General features: G+C 45.5%; 1 protein-coding gene across 1 annotated transcript in view; it reads left to right on the top strand.

Annotated features, from left to right (window-relative positions):
- LOC143284300 (protocadherin-11 X-linked-like) overlaps positions 1–19,515 on the top strand; it is a 197,242-nt gene that overhangs the window by 97,654 nt on the left and 80,073 nt on the right. The window contains exons 4-5 of the mRNA XM_076591001.1: positions 15,996–16,564; positions 16,697–17,008. Of these exons, the coding sequence (XP_076447116.1) occupies positions 15,996–16,564; positions 16,697–17,008 (881 nt within the window). The remainder of the gene's footprint in view (positions 1–15,995; positions 16,565–16,696; positions 17,009–19,515) is intronic.

The raw sequence follows: 19,515 nt of genomic DNA, 5'->3' as shown, positions 1-19,515 counted from the left end.
CACCCCCACCCCCCGCCCCCCATCACACGCGTACCCTCACAATCCGCCCCCTGCCCCCCACCCCCCCCTCCACCTTTTTGCTTTTAGGTATTTATATATTTATTATTTAACACACAAACAACAACAACAAAAAATAGATGTGGTGCTGTTTTCCTTCAGTATGCTGCCATGGGTACATTTTAACACACGTAAACACATAGGTGTTTGTTTTTCCTGCCTTTTCTACTTCTTCGATACGGACACTTTTTAGACACGTAACAACGTAGAGGTTTTATGGGGGTGGGGGGGTGAGGGGGGGGGGGGGTGTTGCTTTTTTTTTAAGAAAATGTTTGCCACGGACATATAATTTCTCCCGCTGGCACAAAATAAATGCGCACTGTACATGGGAATTCGATTCTTCGATTAGTTTTATCGTCTCGTCGGAAACCACCACCACCACCACCATCCCAAGTCACGGAACAAGCATGCTACTTTGGAAGAAGGGTTAATTTTTTTTTTTTTTTTTTTTAAATCAATTAAGAAGCAATTCTCGGAAGATTCGAACGGTAGATCTGTGGACGGTCGCTGCACACTCTCTAGGCCATTCTGTTCACCCTTGGTGTCACGGTGGCTCAGTGGTGACTCACGTTTCACCGCTTGTATCAGAATGAGTTCATCTCAGAGACTGGGTGACCCTGTCTTTTTTTTTTTTCTTTTTTCTTTTAATCACGTCGCGTGCAGAGCTGCTGTGAATCATGGTGATTCTGGATTAAGTCGCAAATGACATTGTCCTTGGGTTTGTTTGGTTTTTGTTTGGGTTTTTTTGTTGTTGTTTTTTTTTGGGGGGGGGGGTGGTTTTTTTTTTACACACACAAACAAATTACAACTTTGAGAAACGGGAGCCAAAAAATAAAAGAGGGTGTGGGGTTGGGGGGGGGGGGGGGGGGGGAAGAGTAATTGTGATGGAAGTTCAGTTAGGATGTGGAAGGGGGGGGGGGGAGGGTAGACTACTTTTGAGATAACATCTCACGATACCTAAAATAAATAAAAAATTAAAAAGGCGCAAGCAATTCCTTTATTAATCTAACGAGGTTTCTTGCCAGCTTCCTTCTGGGTTATTTTTCCTTATGTCCTGTCAGATATGTGACATCTGCGTGTCCATGTTAAAATGTCAGTAATTCCATCCGATGTTTCAATTAAAATTGCGTCTCATTTTGTTATTCCCGTTGATGAGAACAGGATCTGTAAACAAAAAACAAAAAAACGAGAATACTTTTGAAGCTGGTTCTTTTCCCATGGGGGGTGGAGGGAGGGGGGAGGGGAGGGGCTGAAGCGGTTGTGAGTGTGTGTTGGGGGGGGGGCGGGGGGTGGATGTCGTGGATTAATTCCGATCTGTTCCTTGGTTGCACGCACTTCACGACTTGTCAGTCGGTATCAATTACAGTTGGAAGATTGAAGATTTACAGGGAGAGAGTGTGTGTGTGTGTGTCGTGTCGTATGTGTGTGTGTGTGCAGTGTGGTGTCGTGTGTGTGTGTGCAGTGTCGTGTGTGTGTGTGTGCAGTGTCGTGTCGTATGTGTGCAGTGTCGTGTCGTGTGTGTGTGTGTGTGCAGTAATGTGTCGTGTGTGTGCAGTGTCGTGTGTGTGTGCAGTATTGTGTCGTGTCGTGTGTGTGTGTGCAGTGTCGTGTCGTGTGTGTGCAGTGTCGTGTCGTGTGTGTGTGTAGTGTCGTGTCGTGTCGTGTCCTGTGTGTGTGTGTAGTGTCGTGTCGTGTCGTGTGTGTGTGTAGTGTCGTGTCGTGTCGTATCGTGTAGTGTAGTGTCGTGTCGTGTCGTGTTGAGTTCCAAGGTGTTCAGCGAGGCAGGTCCTCCTGTACAAAACTGCAACGGAGGCACCACGACTGTGTGTTGTGTACATCGATTATTCGGGTCGCTCGTGTACGATCACGACTGTAAATATGGTTTTAACTGTATAAACAACAACATAGCATTGTTTATGACAAGGCATTGACGGGACTTTGATTTCCATCTGACAACACCCAGTTTCTCTGCACGTTGTTGTCATAAAACACATCGCCATCACGCATCATCGGTATTTGCTGACATTTGTCAACGAATGAGTTATGTTTGTTTCGACGATCTATTTCGCAATTTCACTGAACGCTGAACAAAGCAAACAAACAAACAAACAAAGCAAGCAAGCAAACAAAGCAAACAAACCGACACACTGACTGTCTGATAGGTCACACGGTTAGGCGTTAGGAAGCAATTCTCCGAAGTATGACTTGGAAAAAATGAATCTGAAAAAAAATGAAAAGGTTGACTTGGAAAATTAATCTGAGTGATATCATCGGGGGAAAATAACCCTGAAAAATAGACTAGAAAAATAAAATTGATAAGCGTACTGTTAAGGAATCTGTTTTGATAAATCAGACGAAAATTAATATCGACCACTGGTAACAATCTGACGGTCCTTTCCTCAACTTTCCATTCCAGAACTGATCGGTTTGTCTTTCTGACATAGATGCTCCCTTCCAGCCAGAAAGAGGGAGAAGAAGAAGAAGAGAGAGAGAGAGAAGACAAGACAAATTCTTTATTATCGAGGATAATAGATAAGCACTGGCGCGCTTTTTTTTTTTCATCCAGTCCCCGCCCTGAAACAGGGTCTACACTACACAATACTACATTATATGTCATTGCATGCAGTACACAATGCTACTTAAAGTCATAGAATGCGAATACTATACTACATAAAGGTATAAGCATGGTAAAAGTAACACACACACACACACACACACACACACACACACACACACACACACACACACACACACACACAGAGGTACAGGCACAAGCATGAGAGAGAGAGGGAGAGAGACAGAGAGGAAAGATGTCTGTGGGCGGAAGGGAGAGAATTATCTCCTGCTGTCGAAAAATGAATCGTTGTGAAACAAACCGATTTCAGGATAGATAAAACGGCTGAAGAGAGATGTTTTGGGTCAAAGAAAAGCGGTAACATCCTCATTCTTTCTTCACCAGGTTGTTACAGTACGTTATACGTTACTTTTTTTTCTTTCTTTTTTTTTTTAAAAGCTCATCCATTGAAAAGATCACATAACGGACCCACCATGTGCAGATAAAAAAAAAAAAATAAAAAAAACACATAACGTCCAACACCTTTGCCATAAGTTGCCCGTACAACTGTTTAAATGGCGTTATTTTTATTAGTGTTTTTTGTAACATGTGCGTGCTAGCTGCGATTCAGATTCTTATTGCTTGATCATTGATCGACATATATTGATTCCATGTCTAGTACTCTCTCCCTGTCTCTCCGTCTGTCTGTCTCTCTGTCTGTTTGTCTCTCTCTCTCTCTCTCTCTCTCTCTCTCTCTCTCTCTCTCACTCCCCCTCTAATCTCTCTGTCTCTCTCTCTCTCTCACTCCTCCCTCTAATCTCTCTGTCTGTCTGTCTCTCTCTCTCTCTCACTCCCCCCTCTAATCTGTCTGTCTGTCTCTCTCTCTCTCTCACTCCCCCCTCTAATCTCTCTGTCTCTCTCTCTCTCTGTCTCTCTCTCTCTCTCTCACTCCCCCCTCTAATCTCTCTGTCTGTCTCTCTCTCTCTCTCTCACTCCCCCCTCTAATCTCTCTGTCTGTCTGTCTGTCTCTCTCTCTCACTCCCCCCTCTAATCTCTCTGTCTGTCTGTCTCTCTCTCTCTCTCACTCCCCCCTCTAATCTCTCTGTCTCTCTCTCTCTCTCTCTCTCTCTCTCTCTCTCACTCCCCCTCTAATCTCTCTGTCTCTCTCTCTCTCGCTTTATCCCCCCCCCCCCCCCCCCCCCCCGCGCCACCCCCACCCCCCTTAAAATTTCTCCTCTCATTCTCCTATACGTACGTCGTGTTGTAAATGCCAAATTGGCATTTATGTAACCGTGATTACAATGTGCATGCTGTTTTGATGCGATGATTTACCCACCTGTTTTCTTCTTCCTTTTAATACTGTTAGTTTCCCCTTTGAGGGCTGGATGGAAAAAAAAAACACCAAAAAAACATTGTCTTGGTTACTCTATTACCCACATAAATGAAAATTTATTCAAATCTATTCAAATAACGCACCAGAGTGATACCCCGTTAAACGTTGTTTTATCCCCCAGCGAGGTGGGACAGAGACGTAGGCTATGATCCCTCATGATCACCTTCATTACGTGAAAAAGGCCTATACAGGAGATGTAGCCCGGCGATCACAATTTCTCTACACCGGTTTGTGTTCGTGCGCTATAATGACGTATGATCATTAACTCTTTCCATACGAACGGCGAAAGAGACGACGTTAACAGCGTTTCACCCCAATTACCATCATCAAAATATTGCAAGCGAAGGCTCTTATACTGAAGACGTGAATGTTGACAAAGAATACCACAATTCTGACGACGGAAGCTAAAGGTTGGGTCATTCGGACACTCACTGGACATCCGAGGGGTCTGTGTAGAGGAGAAGAGAGGACTGGCCGTACTGAGTGAGTTAAAATTTTGTATTGTACGTACATTGCAGGCGTGCGTTGAAAAAACAGACAGCAACAGACCAGACCAGACGCACCGCCCCCACTCCCCCCCACCCCTGCCCCTTCTCTCCCGAAACCCCCACCCTCCCCTCAAAGAAATACAAAAGCTTGCCCCCACCGCACCCCCACTTCCGAACCCCCTAACCTCTCAAACAACAGCAACGGCAACTACAACAACAACAAAAGCTCGCGTCGAAAACAAATACAATCAGTTTGCTCGGAAACATGCAAGTGAACTGACCCGAAAATCGAAAATAGAAAGAAAAGAGGATGGGAGGGTTGGGGTTGAGGGATACAGAAGACAGATGAGAGAAGACAGTGCGCGGAATATAGGAAAAAGGAATGAATAGTAAATAAATAAATAAATAAATAAATAAAAAAGCATTTCTAACACGAAAGTTAGGGATAGCCAAGGGGGCACAGAGTACTGTTGTGGTTTTTTTTTCATTATACGAAAATACCACCTACGTTTCCCTTGGGACAAGTCATCCGCTTATACATATACATATATATATATATATATATATATATATTTGTTGTTGTTGTTTTGTTTTGTTTTCAAACTGACAAGGAACTGAAGTATAAAAAAGCGAGTTAAATCCACTTGCATCAAGTAATCATCGGAAACGAGAAAACAAAAATCACACTCACAATGTGTGAAATGTGTCGTTTGGTAATTATGTTAAATTTTTGTGTTTTTTTTTTCTTTTCCTTCAAAAAAAAGAACAAAACCCCAACCTTTGCGATGTATATTTGTTTGTGGAGAAATGCAGCCTTCTGTACAAAGGAGAAAAATAAAATCACACACACGCGCGCGCGCGGGCTCGCGCGCGAACTGGAAAAAAAACAAACAACGAACTCTGCAGTTCAAGATTTAGAACGTAATTTTAAAATTACAACAATATACGTCACAAATTTGGCCCAAAACATGTTTACGTTTTTGTACAGATTCGATTTATATGCAGGGTACATTCCTTAAAAAAAAAAAAAAAAAAAAAAAAAAAATGTACCCGAACCTACCTCCCCCTCCCAAGCCGTTTCCTTTTTCCCCTCCCTAAATGCTGAGAATGATATATAATTGAATGATACCACGAAAAAGAACAACAACAAAAAAGAAGGATAATTTCACAGGCGAGGCAATCTTGTCTCTATTTTTCCCCCGAAATGGGGTTTAATACCTGTGTTGAAACGTTGCAAAAAGAAAAAAAAAAGTTAATAATACACGTATAATAGATAATTAGATGAATAATTGTATGGAGAAATAAAGGAATAAAATGAGGTTGAAAGCTATTCTGGACAACAAAAGAAAAAAGAAAGTAAAAAAGGGAGAGAGAGGGGGGGGGAGGTGAGGAGGGAGAGATTGCTAGACTACGGCACATCATTTGCCTTGATGAATTTGAAGGGAGAAAAAAGAGAGAGAGAAAAAAAAAGCTTGGAAAAAAAAGAAAATTGAAAGCTTTTTGAGAAAGACAGAGGACAAAAAAGAAGACGGAAAAACAAACCAAACAATACCGCCAAAAAGAGAAAGGCCTTTAGTCCATATAACCAGCAGCACGCCATTTTGCTGCCAACGGGCAATTTTAACAAATGAATTAATAATTAACAGGACGCTAAAAGCTTTTATTTTTCGGGAGCGGTGGGGGGAGTGGGCGGGGGGGATTTGGGGGGTTGGTGGTGATGGGAGCGGATTGGTGGGTAGGTGGATGGGAGGCCGCAAATCCCCAGGTAAAGGAAGGACATCTGTCAGGCCTGGCGCTCACATGCTTCTTTTCCTTTCCCTTCTTTGAAGCGAACGGGAGTGTGCGGCACGTGATGACACAGCTTCTCTGCCTGTCCATTGGCAGGGCCACCCAGTTCGGTCAGAGTCCTTTGCATCAGCAGGTAAATGGAGACGTGGTGGAGCTTCAGTAAACCGACCAGGCGAGGCGAGGCTAGGTACAGTGTGAAAGGATGCGACAGGGGTAGGGTAGGGGTAGGCATAGGGGAGGTGGGGGGGGGGGGGGGCTCTGGGAGGTTAATTACAAGAGAAGGGATGGTGGGGTGGGAGAGAACAAAACACCTGATGAAGGTCCAGCTTACTAGGGATTGTAGCACTTTGTTTCGTCGACCGGCTTCCTCTTCATTAACCCTTTCACCGCCCGTCAATTTAGAGTACAAAATTCCCTTGTGGTATAAACACAGAAAAGACAGTGGCTAAGAATAGCTGGGGATTCCCCCTGTGATGTATAGAAATTGTGACCTGTCCTACCACCGAACATTAAGAGCAGTAGGTTCATGGATAACAGACCAATGAATGGTCACCATTCAGTGACATGGGTCCTCTACCACGCCTGTGCAGAAATGCGAGCTTGGCAGTGAAAGGGTTAAGAGCGCGGGCATGGTCTCGATGTTTTTGTGTTTTTTTGTTTGTTGTTGTTTTTGCTTGTTTCTACGTTTGCCAGAGTGGGTTTTCTTTTTCCTATCAGCCGTTCACGGGGTGATTGAACTCGATGAAAAACGAAGAGGCATTGCTCGAAAACGCATCCGTACGGTTCGTGGTAGAATCAATTATGAAAAGAAAAAAGAAAAAAAAAGCAAACCCGAAGAGGACGTCAAACTTGACAGTCGCATGTCTCAATCAAGGATAACGCGGCTGTGGGTAATGATAGAGAACACCAACCAATTAGACGTAGTGGTGTGCCCGCAGTAGGTTAAAACTCTCTCCATACGAACGGCGAAAGAGACGACGCTAACAGCGTTTCACCCCAATTACCATCATCAAAATATTGCAAGCGGAAGGCTCTTATACTGAAGAGGTGAATGTTGACAAAGAATACCAAATTCTGACGACGGAAGCTAAAGGTTCGGTCATTGAGACACCCACTGGACATCCGAGGGGTCTGTGTAGAGGAGAAGAGAGGACTGGCCGTACTGAGTGAGTTAAGTCGTGTCTCTACACCACAGTCCCCGTGCAAGTTAAAGTCATGAACAGCCGGTAGTATCCTCAGGCAAAACCAACACACAGAGCAATCCAGATTTTTTTTTTTTATGGGAACCAAATCATCACATTCAAACTTTCAGACTAATGAGGCTGGGAGAGTGGAGTAATAAACAATAAAGAGAGGTAACTGTGCTGGCTGAATTGGTAGCACGAGCAGCATTGACTTGAAGCTGTGTCTTTAGTACATGGAGAGAATCATCACATACATTTGTTTGTCTCTTTCACGGTGTCGCTTTCAGCCCATCTGACAGAAACGGGCAGTTCACCGGTTTGCAGTTGAAAGGAGAATGGTTGCTTTCTCCAAGAAGAGAATTCCTAAGCTAGGGACCCGCTGCGTTGAACAATGTCGTTATCATCCTAGGGTTACTGAAGCCGGGATTACATGTTGTGTGGGGGGAACATTTACGTAGTCGTCAAACGCAGTCCGGCCACATTTAGAGGATTTTGGTTTTCGAGGTGACCGTTGGTAGTTTGTCCCGAGGGGTCGTGATAGTTCGTGCCAGACTCCACTAAGATGACGACGGTGAAATACGATGTACCATGGTGACTTTCATAAAATGCCCATTGGTGACTTACGTGAAGCGGACTGAGCTCAAATACCATGCCTCCTGATGGCTCACGTAAAGAGGAATGAGTTCGCTTAGAAAGTGACACGTACACAACGGAATGCAGTCAACACAAAATCCGACCCCGTGAGTACCTGGTTGGATGTAGATGGCTTCACAGTTGTGGTCACGTTATCACTATGTATGGTTGGTTTGTCTGTCTGTCTGTCTGCAGGATAAAAACGAAGCAAAGTTTTGGTCAGATGGTTGCTTGACTGGCTTGTCTCTCTGCTGGGTAAAGTTGTGGACACATTTCCCAGAAAGTTTGTGGCAGAGTCTGTCAATAGCTAAGTATCGATCGGTTAGCCTTTCATGGTGATCTGGGATGGTATCAGCAACAAGGGTGAACTTTTTAAAAAAAGAATTTGACACTGTCGACTATAGTGTGGCAGGGATTCGCGTAACAATTATCGTGATATCTCGAGAAATCGTTGACAGATGTCCACGAGACTGTGTGGAATGTAAAGGCCGAGGGTTATGCAATACAGACATGGATGGCCATCCTTGTTTTCCATCACAAGGAATCCAGGAGTTAGGAAACTGCTGGTCGCAGCCGGGAAGGGGAGGGGGTGAAGGGGGGTAGGCACTACTGTATGGAAAGCCGTTGGTTCGGTCGGTTCTTTGCAGTTGGCCTTTTTGAGGTCAGCAGGGTGTTATCGGAGTGGATAGGTGCCGGTGCTGCGTGCACCTAGGGAACCGGACCGCGTGCCTGTCTGGCCGTGTTGGGCAAGGCGGCGTCAATGGGACCCGGCATGTCCGTCTGTCGTGATCATCGTCCCCAAAGTTTTGGATCCAGACGAGCTGGGAATCCGGCACGCTGCAGCCTGCCCTGCCATGCCCTGCCCTGCCCTGCCTCTCTCGCCACTGGGGTGCACTGTGTCCACAGCGCGCGGCACGTGGGGCTCGAAGCAGTAGCTGGGAACGTCAGGCCTGCGGACAAAACAGAAAGCTGAAGCGCTGTTCACTGTCAGGCTTGGAACCTCCGCGAAGCCGTCTGATTAATATGCGTTGTTTCGCAATTTGTTTAACTTGACTCTGCAAGGCGCCAAAGCCACGAAGCCGTCTGATTGATATTTGTTTTTTTTTGTTTTTTGTTTTTTCTTTAGTTCATTCTGCAAGGCGTTGTCGCCACGAAGGTGTTCTAGTTGATACACTTTGTATTGCTTGTTTTCTTTTAGTCCATTCTTTCTAGCAAGTCTGTATAACGAGGACGTTATCATCGTGCGGATTGTCGTCACAAGTTTGCGCAGGACACGGAGATTGCAAACACGGGTTGGAGTTGTTGTTTTTTGTTTGTTTGTTTTTTTTTGCATCGTGGAGGCAGACAGTGGAGCAAAAGTAGGGGGGTAGATGGAGAGTGCTCTGATCACAAGAGGGAGAGAGACCCGGGGGGGGGGGGGTGAGAGGGAGATGAACACGACAAGAGAAACAAAGAAAGAGAGAGAGAGAGAGAGAGAGAGAAAAAGCGTACACGCTACTAAATACCACTGTCTTCCAGTTGCAGCAAAACCCACCCACAGTCTAGCCGACGTACACTAGACCCACCTCCCTCCCTCCCTCCCTCCCTTTCCTCTGCTGGACAGGGAAAGACAAACAGACAGACAGACAGACGACAAACAGACAGAGACAAGAGGGGCAGACAGAGAAAGAAGAGACCAAACAGAACGGGGGAGCAGCACTCAGTGGAGTCTGAGAGACCTAGTTACCGCGGGAGCTGGTGCCTACTGGAGCACGCAAACGCGGCATTGTGCTCGGCGAAATGCGACAATAAAAAAAGGACGACGACGCGAGTCGATACCGACAGAAGCAAGGGGTTTGGAAATAATCGGCTGGTGTGGACTGGAGAGAGAGAGAGAGAGGTGATATTTGGACTTGGACAACAACCAAAAAAAAAAAAAAAAAAAAAGGATGGAAACTACTAACAGGATGGGCGACTCGTATGTATAGAAAGACTCGAGGAAATCTATATTCATACTTTTTTTGGGGGGGTTTGTTTGGAAGGTGTATGATATGATGGATTTGGAAGGGGGGGGGGGTTGGGGAGGGGGGGGGGGAGGGGGGGGGGAAGGGGCAGGAAGAAACCAGCGCACGAAAGTCCGAGGTTTTGGCGAAGAAAAAATGGTATGTCTGTCTGTCTCTCTCTCTCTCTGTCTTTTCTCTCTCTCTCTCTTTCTTTCTCTCTCTCTCTCTGTCTCTCTCTCAATCCTTTCACATACCGCTTTTTTTTCTCTCATTTTTAAAAAAAATTATTTTCCTTGTTTTCCCCTTTCGAGGGCTAGATAAAACATCAAGCATTGTTTCCTGACCACCCCATGAGAAAGTGCATTCATCCCCCCCCTCTCTCTCTCTCTCTCTCTCTCTCGCTTTGCTTGCTCACTCGCTCTCACCTTCCGAGATTCGAACTCGTAGAACTCTCAGAGCTGGCAGTAACCTACGGAGTCACGAAGACACTGACTTCAACAACACATCCCTCCTACTATCAGCCCCCCCCCCTCCCCTCCGCCCCCCACCCCGTCTGCCCCCCCCCCCCCTTCTCTCCCCTCAAAAAAGAAGTAATATCAACAGGAAAAGGACGACAGCAAACAACAGCAACTTAAAAAAAAAAAAAAAAAAAAAGCAGCGACAACTAAAAGAAAACTTCAGTGACACACCTGACACCTCAGGCAAACACGCCTTTGGCAGTAGTTGTTTGTTTTTTTTTGTTTTTTTTTTTTTGCATCATCAGTTTTGGTGACTCTGATGTCGTAGGGACCATCAAACAACAGCACTTTCGACAATGAATGACAAGATTCTGTCTTCTTGTGGATCCGAGGTACTAAAACCTAAGCGTCGGGGGAAAAAAAAAAGGGTGGGATGAGAGGGTGGGATGAGGAGGTGATAAGGTCCCCCTCCCCAACTTCCTTGTCACTACCCATTTCCATCAACAGCACCAGCTTCTGCTTCTGCTTCTGCTGCTGCTGTTGTTGCTGCTGCTGCTGCTTGCTACTGTGTGATCCCCCCCTGTTCCCCCTCCCACCCCCCGATCGATTTGATATCCGCCTTGTCCGCGCTCCTGGCTTAACGAGCTGTAACAGACTTCTGACGACCCACTCTGCTTTTCACTACCTGACGACCGTGATGGATGTGTGTTCACGTGTGTGTGTGTGTGTGTGCGTCTTGTGTGTGTGTATATATGTGTGTGTGCGCGCGCGCGTGTGTGTGTGTGTGCGTCTTATGTGTGTGTGTGTGTGTGTGTAGACGAGGTGGGGGTGGGGGGCTGTGTGTATGTGTGTGTAAGAGTGTGTGTGTGGTTGTGGTGTTTATGTGTGTGTGTGTCTGTGCACGCGCGTATGTTTGTGCCGCATGTATCACTATGTGTGTGTGTGTGTCTGTCTGTCTGTCTGTCTCTCTGTCAGTGTGTGGGATTGCGCGCGCATGTGTTTATAGGAGTTTATCGGAGTGTGTGTATGTCTGCGTCTTGGGGGGGGGGGGGGCGGAGGGGGGGTGCGGGGGGAGGGGGAGGGGCAGGAAGGGGTTATTATCGTGTCAGCATGACATGACCTTCTGTCTCTCCTGTTTTGTTTCTTCTTCTTCTTCTTCTTCTTCGTCTTCTTCTTCTTCGTCTTCTTCTTCTGCATTATAATCACCATTCCAACCAGACTGGTGTCAGACACGAACGTTTCTCTCGAAATTGAAAGTGACGGTAAAACACACACACACACACACACACACTCTCTCTCTCTCTCTCTCTCTCTCTCTCTCTCTCTCTCTCTCTCTCTCCTCACTCACTCACTCACTCACTCACTCACTCACACACACACACACACACACACACACACACACACACACACTCTCTCTCTCTCTCTCTCTTTCTCTCTCTCACTCACACACTCACTCACACACACACACACACTCTCTCTCTCTCACTCACACACACACACACACACACACACACACACACACAGAGACACACACGCACGCACGCACGCACACACAACAAAACAAAAACGCGCACACACACATAGAAAAGAAAAAACAAACAAAAAAAACCCCAACTATAAACGTTTGATTATATTAGGAGAATTTGCATTTCATGTCCACTGACATGCTCTACTTAATAGTTCGGAAGTCTTCAGAAGTTCGCAGTTACTTGAATGCGCGCAGTGAAGTTGTTTTGTTGTTGTTGCTGTTGTTGTCGTTGTCGTTGTCGTTGTCTTATTCTTCAATGCCAGAATATGAAACCAGCACTGTAGCTTGTAAAAAATTTAAAAAAAAAAAAAAAGAAAAAAAAAAGAATATCTCACTGGTAGAAAACGGAGACATTGCTGGATCGGAGACGACAGAGGAATGACAGCTTATCGATTTAGAAAGGGGAAAACAGCATTATATTATACGAGACAGACAGACAGAGTGTGTGTGTGTATGTGCTTATGCGTGTGTGGCTGGGGGGGGGGGGTGTTTATTTGTGAGGTATGTCTGAGAAAGAAAGAGAGGGGGATGTGGGGGGGGGGGCAGAGTGCGAGTTTGTGTGAGAGAGAGGGTTTGTATGAAAGGGGGTGGGGGAAGTTTTTGTGTGTCACAGAGACACACAGTGAGAGAGAGAGAGGGAGAGAGAGTATGTGAGAGAGAGAGAGAGAGAGAGATTCATACAGACAGACAAAAACACAGAGAGAGAGAGAGAGAATGTGCGCACGCACGTGTGTGTGTGAAAGAGTGTATACAATGTATGAGGGAGTGGGGGAGAAAGAGAAATGAGTGTGTGTGTGTGAGAGACAGAGAGATAATGTTGCTTACCCAGACGTTTTATGTGCTGCTGTCACCATGTATATCTATAACAATCGATGTGTGTGTGTGTGTGTGTGCGTGTCAGAGAGAGTGAGTGTGTGTGTGTGTGTTGCTTGCCCAGACGTTTCCCGTGCTGCTGTCACCATGTATATCAATCGATGTGCACCAGACCAAGCAGTATCTACCGCCAGACTCGTTTGTTTCACATCTAATTCAGAACTTCTTCTTTTCTTGTTGTTGTTGTTGAAGACGTCTTCCCATTACTCACTATTCCCCATTATTCATTCCTTGTTGGCTTTATGTTTTTGGAGTTACTGATGAAAATGTCACAGGAAATACTCTTTTTGCAAAAAGACAACAACCATACAACCCAACTTGATGCTGTGGAAGATTTTCAGTTATTCGTTTCTTGTTTTTTTCTTGCTGTTTCTGTATTGGTTCCGTCTTTTATTTATGACTTCCGTTCTGTTCTTCTGACTTTGGTTTATTTTCACTTGCATTCTGCACCGTCAGTGATAACACTCAGTTACGCAAGACATTGCTGTGCTGAGGACTTCCACCGACATGAATCTACAAAGAAAGTACAAAACAAAACAAACAAAACAATACAAAATAAGCGTGTCCCAGGGCATTGCAAGTTTCCATTCATCATGCCACGTAACTTAAGAGCTACAGACACTCCATATGCTTTCCCGAATCCTTTTATTTATTTAAAAAAAATATTATTCATGTATAACTTGGTAATATCTCAAGGCCTAATGAACCAACGCGTGCTGGGTGATTTTTGCTTTGGTCAGGTACCTGCTTCTCCCAGCCAAACCCAATTCCCGCACACCCACCACTGAAGAAGACCCCACCCCAAAACTCCCACCCAATTTTTGACTCACTTGTGTAAACAAAGTGAGTCTATGTTTTAACCCGGTGTTCGGTTGTCTGTGTGTGTCTGTGTGTCCGTGGTAAACTTTAACATTGACATTTTCTCTGCAAATACTTTGTCAGTTGACACCAAATTAGGCACACGAATAGGAAAAATTCAGTTCTTTCCAGTCATCTTGTTTAAAACTATATTGCACCTCTGGGATGGGCACAAAAAATAATAAATGAAGCCTAATTATATGCAAACTGCATTTACTGTATATTTATATTTTTTGTATTCTCTAAACTTGGCACTTTGATCTGATGTACTGACCCAACAAGAAGAGCAGTCATTATTATCATTTTGTGTTCAATCAGGAACTTCTTTTGCTAAGCATGGAAGTTTTATTTATTTTGCAAACGTTTTGGTGCAGATAGTAAAAAAGGGAAATTACTCTGTAATTAATGATAGGGGACTTAATTCGAATCTGGTTAGGACTTCTTTTTTTTTTTGTTTCTTTTTTTTTTTTTTAACGCGAAGCTTTTTAATAACAAATACAGAACACATTTTAACGATTAGATTTTTTTAAGTGTATCACAAGTGAGTCTTGAAGGCCTTGCCTCTCTAGTTTTTTTTTGCGAGCAGATATTTTGTTGCACAGATCCGCTAGCAAGCTTTCCCACCTGCTTTAAAACAGAAGCTGAATCTTTGTCGATGTCTGTAATCCTGTCACAAAAGTGGGCGCGTCGGTTGTAGCTTCGATTCTTCGCGAAGGATGGGTGGATCAGTGACGGCAATGCTTGATAGGAACACGTGCTGCATGAATTATTATACTCCCACCCACGGTTGAAGCGCGCGCTCACACACACACACACACACACACACACACACATACATACATACATACATACATACATACATACATACATACACACTCTCACAAAGCAACAACAACAAAACAACAATAAACTATCCGATGATAGCGAGTGGTCTTTGTGACTGCAACTGTGTTGTTCCAAGTATGACACGCTACGTTATACTAGTGATGGTCGTTGTAATGTTGTTATCAGTCTAAATTGTCATTGATCGGCAAGATTGTGATGTTGATGATGATGATGATTGCCATTAATTTTGTTGTCTTTGTTGTTGATAGTTGTAGGAAGAGGAGAAAGAGTGGTAGCAGCAGTAGGAGCAGTAGTAGCAGCAGCTGTTGTTGGCGTTGTCGTACAAGTGCTCTAGTTCCGGTTCTTGGTTGTTGCTGATTGTGTTGTATGTTTATGTTTCCTTCGTATTGATTTCTTCGTACCTGGATGCCAGAGATAAACTTGTCACTTAAGAAAGCAGGCAGTTTGGACTGCCCTTTTAACCCTTTCACTACCAAACTCGCATTTATGCAGCAGCCAGTTAGAGCACCCATGTCATTGAAGGGCGACCAGATCATGGGGTCTGTTATCCATGAACCTACTACTTTTAACTCACTCAGTACGGCCAGTCCTCTCTTCTCCTCTACACAGACACCTCGGATGTCCAGTGGGTGTCTGAATGACCCAACGTTTAGCTTCCGTCGTCAGAATTGTGGTATTCTTTGTCAACATTCACCTCTTCAGTATAAGAGCCTTCCGCTCGCAATATTTTGATGATGGTAATTAGGCTGAAACGCTGTTAACGTCGTCTCTTTCGCCGTTCGTATGGAGAGAGATAATGTTGGGTGGTAGGATAGGACTTATTTTCTACACATCGCAGAGGGAGTCCCCAGCTGTTCTTGGACACCATCTTTTCTGTGTTTATAGCACAAGGGAATGTTGCACTCTAAACTGACTGGCGGTGAAAGGGTTAAAAGACACTGTGGGTTGAGGTATGTTTTGTTGTTGTTTTTTCAGACTTAACTGGCTGCGTTATTTCATACTTAACGGATTGGATTGTTTCATACTTAAAAACGGACGGTTGTTTGAGACTAAACATACCTTGCTGTTCCAGAAATAACGGACATGTAGTGTTTCAGACCTAAACGGACATCATTGTTTCAGATCTAACATCCGACATTGTTTCAGACCCAACGTACGACATTGTTTCAGACCTAACATCCGACATTGATTCAGACCTTACCGGACGACCTTTTTCCAGAGCTAATGGATGACCTTTTTCCAGAGCTAATGGATGACCTTTTTCCAGAGCTAATGGATGACCTTGTTTCAGACTTTAAAGAGCCGAGGGTTGCTGACTGACGGCGTGCATTGTGTTCTCTGTGCTGTGTGCAGGTGATGACCTCCGCTTGCACAACACCCGCGCCTACCTGACCAACCCCGGCCTGTCCACCTTCCGCCTAGGGCCCTCCTCCTCCTCCTCCCTGCACCGCCCCGACCGATACCAGCAACAACAACACCACCGCCATCACGACACCAACCACCACCACCACAACGACAACAGCGCTACTAACACAAGCAGCAGTAGCAGCAGCCCCCACCACCACCACTACAACAGCAGTACCAGCCTCAACAGCCAGCTGACGTCGGCCAGTCCTCGCTCCTACTTGCAAGCCCAGGGAGGCGGCGGCCCCAGCAACCACCACGGCTACAGCCGCAACATCAGCTTCAGCGACGACAGCGTCACGGCCAATACCACTGTGGACGGCGGCAGCGGCCACTACGACCCAAAGAAATCGTCGCCGCCGCAGCAGGAGAGGCGGGACGGGGTGGGGAAGGAGGAGAGTTCTGGAGGAGGAGGAGGGGGTTCCTTGCGAAGCATTCTGTCCAAAGACATTGGGTCCCGCTACGGGAGAATGCCCGGGTCCCGTGGTTCCAGCAAAGCGCAAGGCGTCGGTAGCACGGTCAGCCGTCCCCTGCTGCGTGGTCAACAGCAGCAGCAGCAGCAGCAATATCAGGGCTCCTCCTCCTCCTCCTCTTCCCAGCACAGACAGTCCCCCCCTCTGCCCATCCCCCCGGACATGTCGCCCTTGGAGAACCGCAGCGGCGACGACCTGTACGGGGTCCGGGGCAAGGTGGTCAGCTTCTCGCTGGCCGGCGACTCTTACCAGATGACCCCGCGGAGGGCGGGCTCCTCCACGCGCCTCGCGCCGACGCCGGAAGCCTCGGGGATGTCCTCCGGGGTGGAGGAGGTTGGTGGGGGCGGCGGGGGCGGCAACAGCCACAGCCACCTGTACGCCAACCAGACGGGCCACAGCTCCCTGGGCCAGCCCTACTCCCTGGCCGACATGGATGACGTGCTCAACGACAGCAACGCGAGCCGGGTAGGGGGCGTGGGAGCAGGAGGGGTGAGGGGGGTTGGGGAGGAGGACGAGGACAGAACCACCACCACCACCTCCGGAAGCTACACCATCAACGCGGACGAGCTGTGCAATGAGATTGACCACCTCTTCTTCAACGACGCCGTGGTGTAGTGACCATGATTGATGAGTGTTTGTGTCTTTTAGGGGGTTGGGGGGAGGTGGTTGTGGCGTCGGGGGTGGGGGTTCTGGGATTGACGTTCGAAGCCATTAGTCACCGTGAGCAAAATCGACCAGTCTCTCAGGATAAAAAGAAATAGTAACCCGCTTGCTGCTTGCTTCTCTCTCTCTCTCTCTCTCTCTCTCTCTCTCTCTCTCTCACACACACACCATCTCTATCTCCTTTTTCCGTATTGAAGACAATTGAGTGCCGCATTCATGACCCTGTACAAGCTGTTGATATGATGTCTTACCACCGTTGTCGAATAGTATTCGTTGCGTCCCCCCTCCCCACCCGGCCGCCCCCCTCCCTCCTCCTCTGCCCCCACCACTCTGTCCCTCCCTCTCCACCCAATCCCCCCCTCCTAGAGATGAAATGTATCATCAACCACGTGACTTAGTGACGATGGGAAAAAAACAACAAAAAAAACCCTGCCTTTTTTTTAGTAGGAGTCAACTACTGCTACAGATGTACCACAGAGAGAAGTGTGATGCGAGGCTTAATATCATTATTGATGATTTCATTTTACCGTGTTTTTTTTCTGTTCCGGCTTGTACATAATTGAACTGTTTTGAACCGCGTGTGGACCGTACACCAACTGAATGATCCAGCACTGTTTATAACAACTAACAAACTACTACTACTACTACTCCTACCACAACTACGGCAGAGTATGCCTCAGCGGTTTGGATCTGTTTTTACTGCATAGACCTGTATGATGCACACATATTTCGATGGACTGTTGTGCGACTAACAAAACAAAACAAAAACGAGTGTCATAATTGATTATATAATTATCATGTGATTCGGACAAGTGTTGCTTATATTTTGGCATTTGATTGGGTGCAGAGCAACCAGACTTTGTGTGTGTGTGTGTGTGTGTGTTGGGTGTGTTTGGGTTATTTTAATATGTATGAAGTCTACGCATTTTATCGCTGTCTGTGAATACCAGTTGACCTTTTTTTATGGGGAGAAGAGGTAACGTGAGAAATGTGTAAGTGTGTTTGGTGGCAAGGGGGGGGGGGGGGAGGGGGGGTCTGGGCGTAGGGGTGGGCTGACCTAAAAGAAGGGGGAAAAAGGCTCGAATTTTTTTGGGGGGGTTTTCGTTTGTTTGTGTGTGTTTTTTGTTGTTGTTTTTTTTGCCCCTCTACCAATTCCTCTTCCAGGATTATGTATGTATGAAATAATGCATATCATTTTATGAAATGTTCTGATTTGTGCATTGTTTGTTTCTCTCCCTGTTGTTGCAACAGGCTCGACATCAGAGTATTTGTGGGGGTTTTTTGTGTGGGGTTTTTTGTTGTTGTTGTTTTCTTTCTTTTCGTTTATTAAGTGAATGTGTTGGTCTGTCTGTTACGATAAGAAATAAATCGAAGACTAATGTCAACTATAATGCGTACCATACCAATACAAGTTTGAAAAGGACCCTGGTTTTTTTTTTTTTGTTTGTTTGTTTGGGTTTTTTCTTTTTTTTTTTAGCAAGAAAAAGAAAAACATAGAAATAAGATGTGAACGTGCAGTTATATATCAAATACTGCTGTGAATTCTGTTCGTCAACACAGTCAATCCGTGCGACTGAAAAAAAAAAATGGTGTGTAGGGGTTGGGGGGGTTGACTACTGTTGTTTCAGTGGTCCCGCTCATACACTTCCATCTTTTTTTTTTTTAATTTATATATAGGATTTGTCAATTTAGTATTTTTCTTATTTTGTCGTTCTCCTTTTTCTTTTCTTTTTCTTTTCGTTATCAAATCTGAATTTGCTCCCTCGTAAAACATATATATGCATATATATATATATATATACAAGCCTTTACAAAATGAGTCACACAATTGTGAATGCATAGTGTACAAGTGTACTTTATTTGGTGGGTATCATTTATGACCAGAATATGACGCATGCTGTCCCGGAGGTAGTCCGGCTGATCTCTGTCTCTCTGTCTCTGTCTCTGTCTCTCTCTCAAGTTTTTCATCGCTCTCTTTCTTCCTCCTCCACCCCCCACCCACCAGTCTCGGCCTCTCCTCCTCCTTCCTTTTTTATTTAATTTTTTTTTTTTTTTTTTTTATACAGTACTCCCTTCCGCATTCCCGTCACCCCCACAATGTCTGTTTCAATGTCTTGAACCTTACGGTCTGAGGCAGAGCAGCAGGGATTATTATCATTTCCCCTAAACGTTTCAAAAAGTATACAGAACATCATTATTATGTCAAAGTACAAGTTTTGGGAAAAATACATTTGTGAGTTGTTGTTTGTTTCTGTTCTTTTTTTTCTCTCCCTCTGTTACATATATTTTCCTTATTTCCTCTTCTCTTGTTCTCTCCCTACTTTTTTTGGGGG

The sequence above is a fragment of the Babylonia areolata genome, chromosome 7 (genome assembly GCF_041734735.1).
Source record: "Babylonia areolata isolate BAREFJ2019XMU chromosome 7, ASM4173473v1, whole genome shotgun sequence".
Lineage (NCBI taxonomy): Eukaryota > Metazoa > Mollusca > Gastropoda > Neogastropoda > Buccinidae > Babylonia > Babylonia areolata.
Note: the sequence above shows the minus strand (reverse complement) of the source record. Positions and strands in the feature narration are given on the sequence as shown.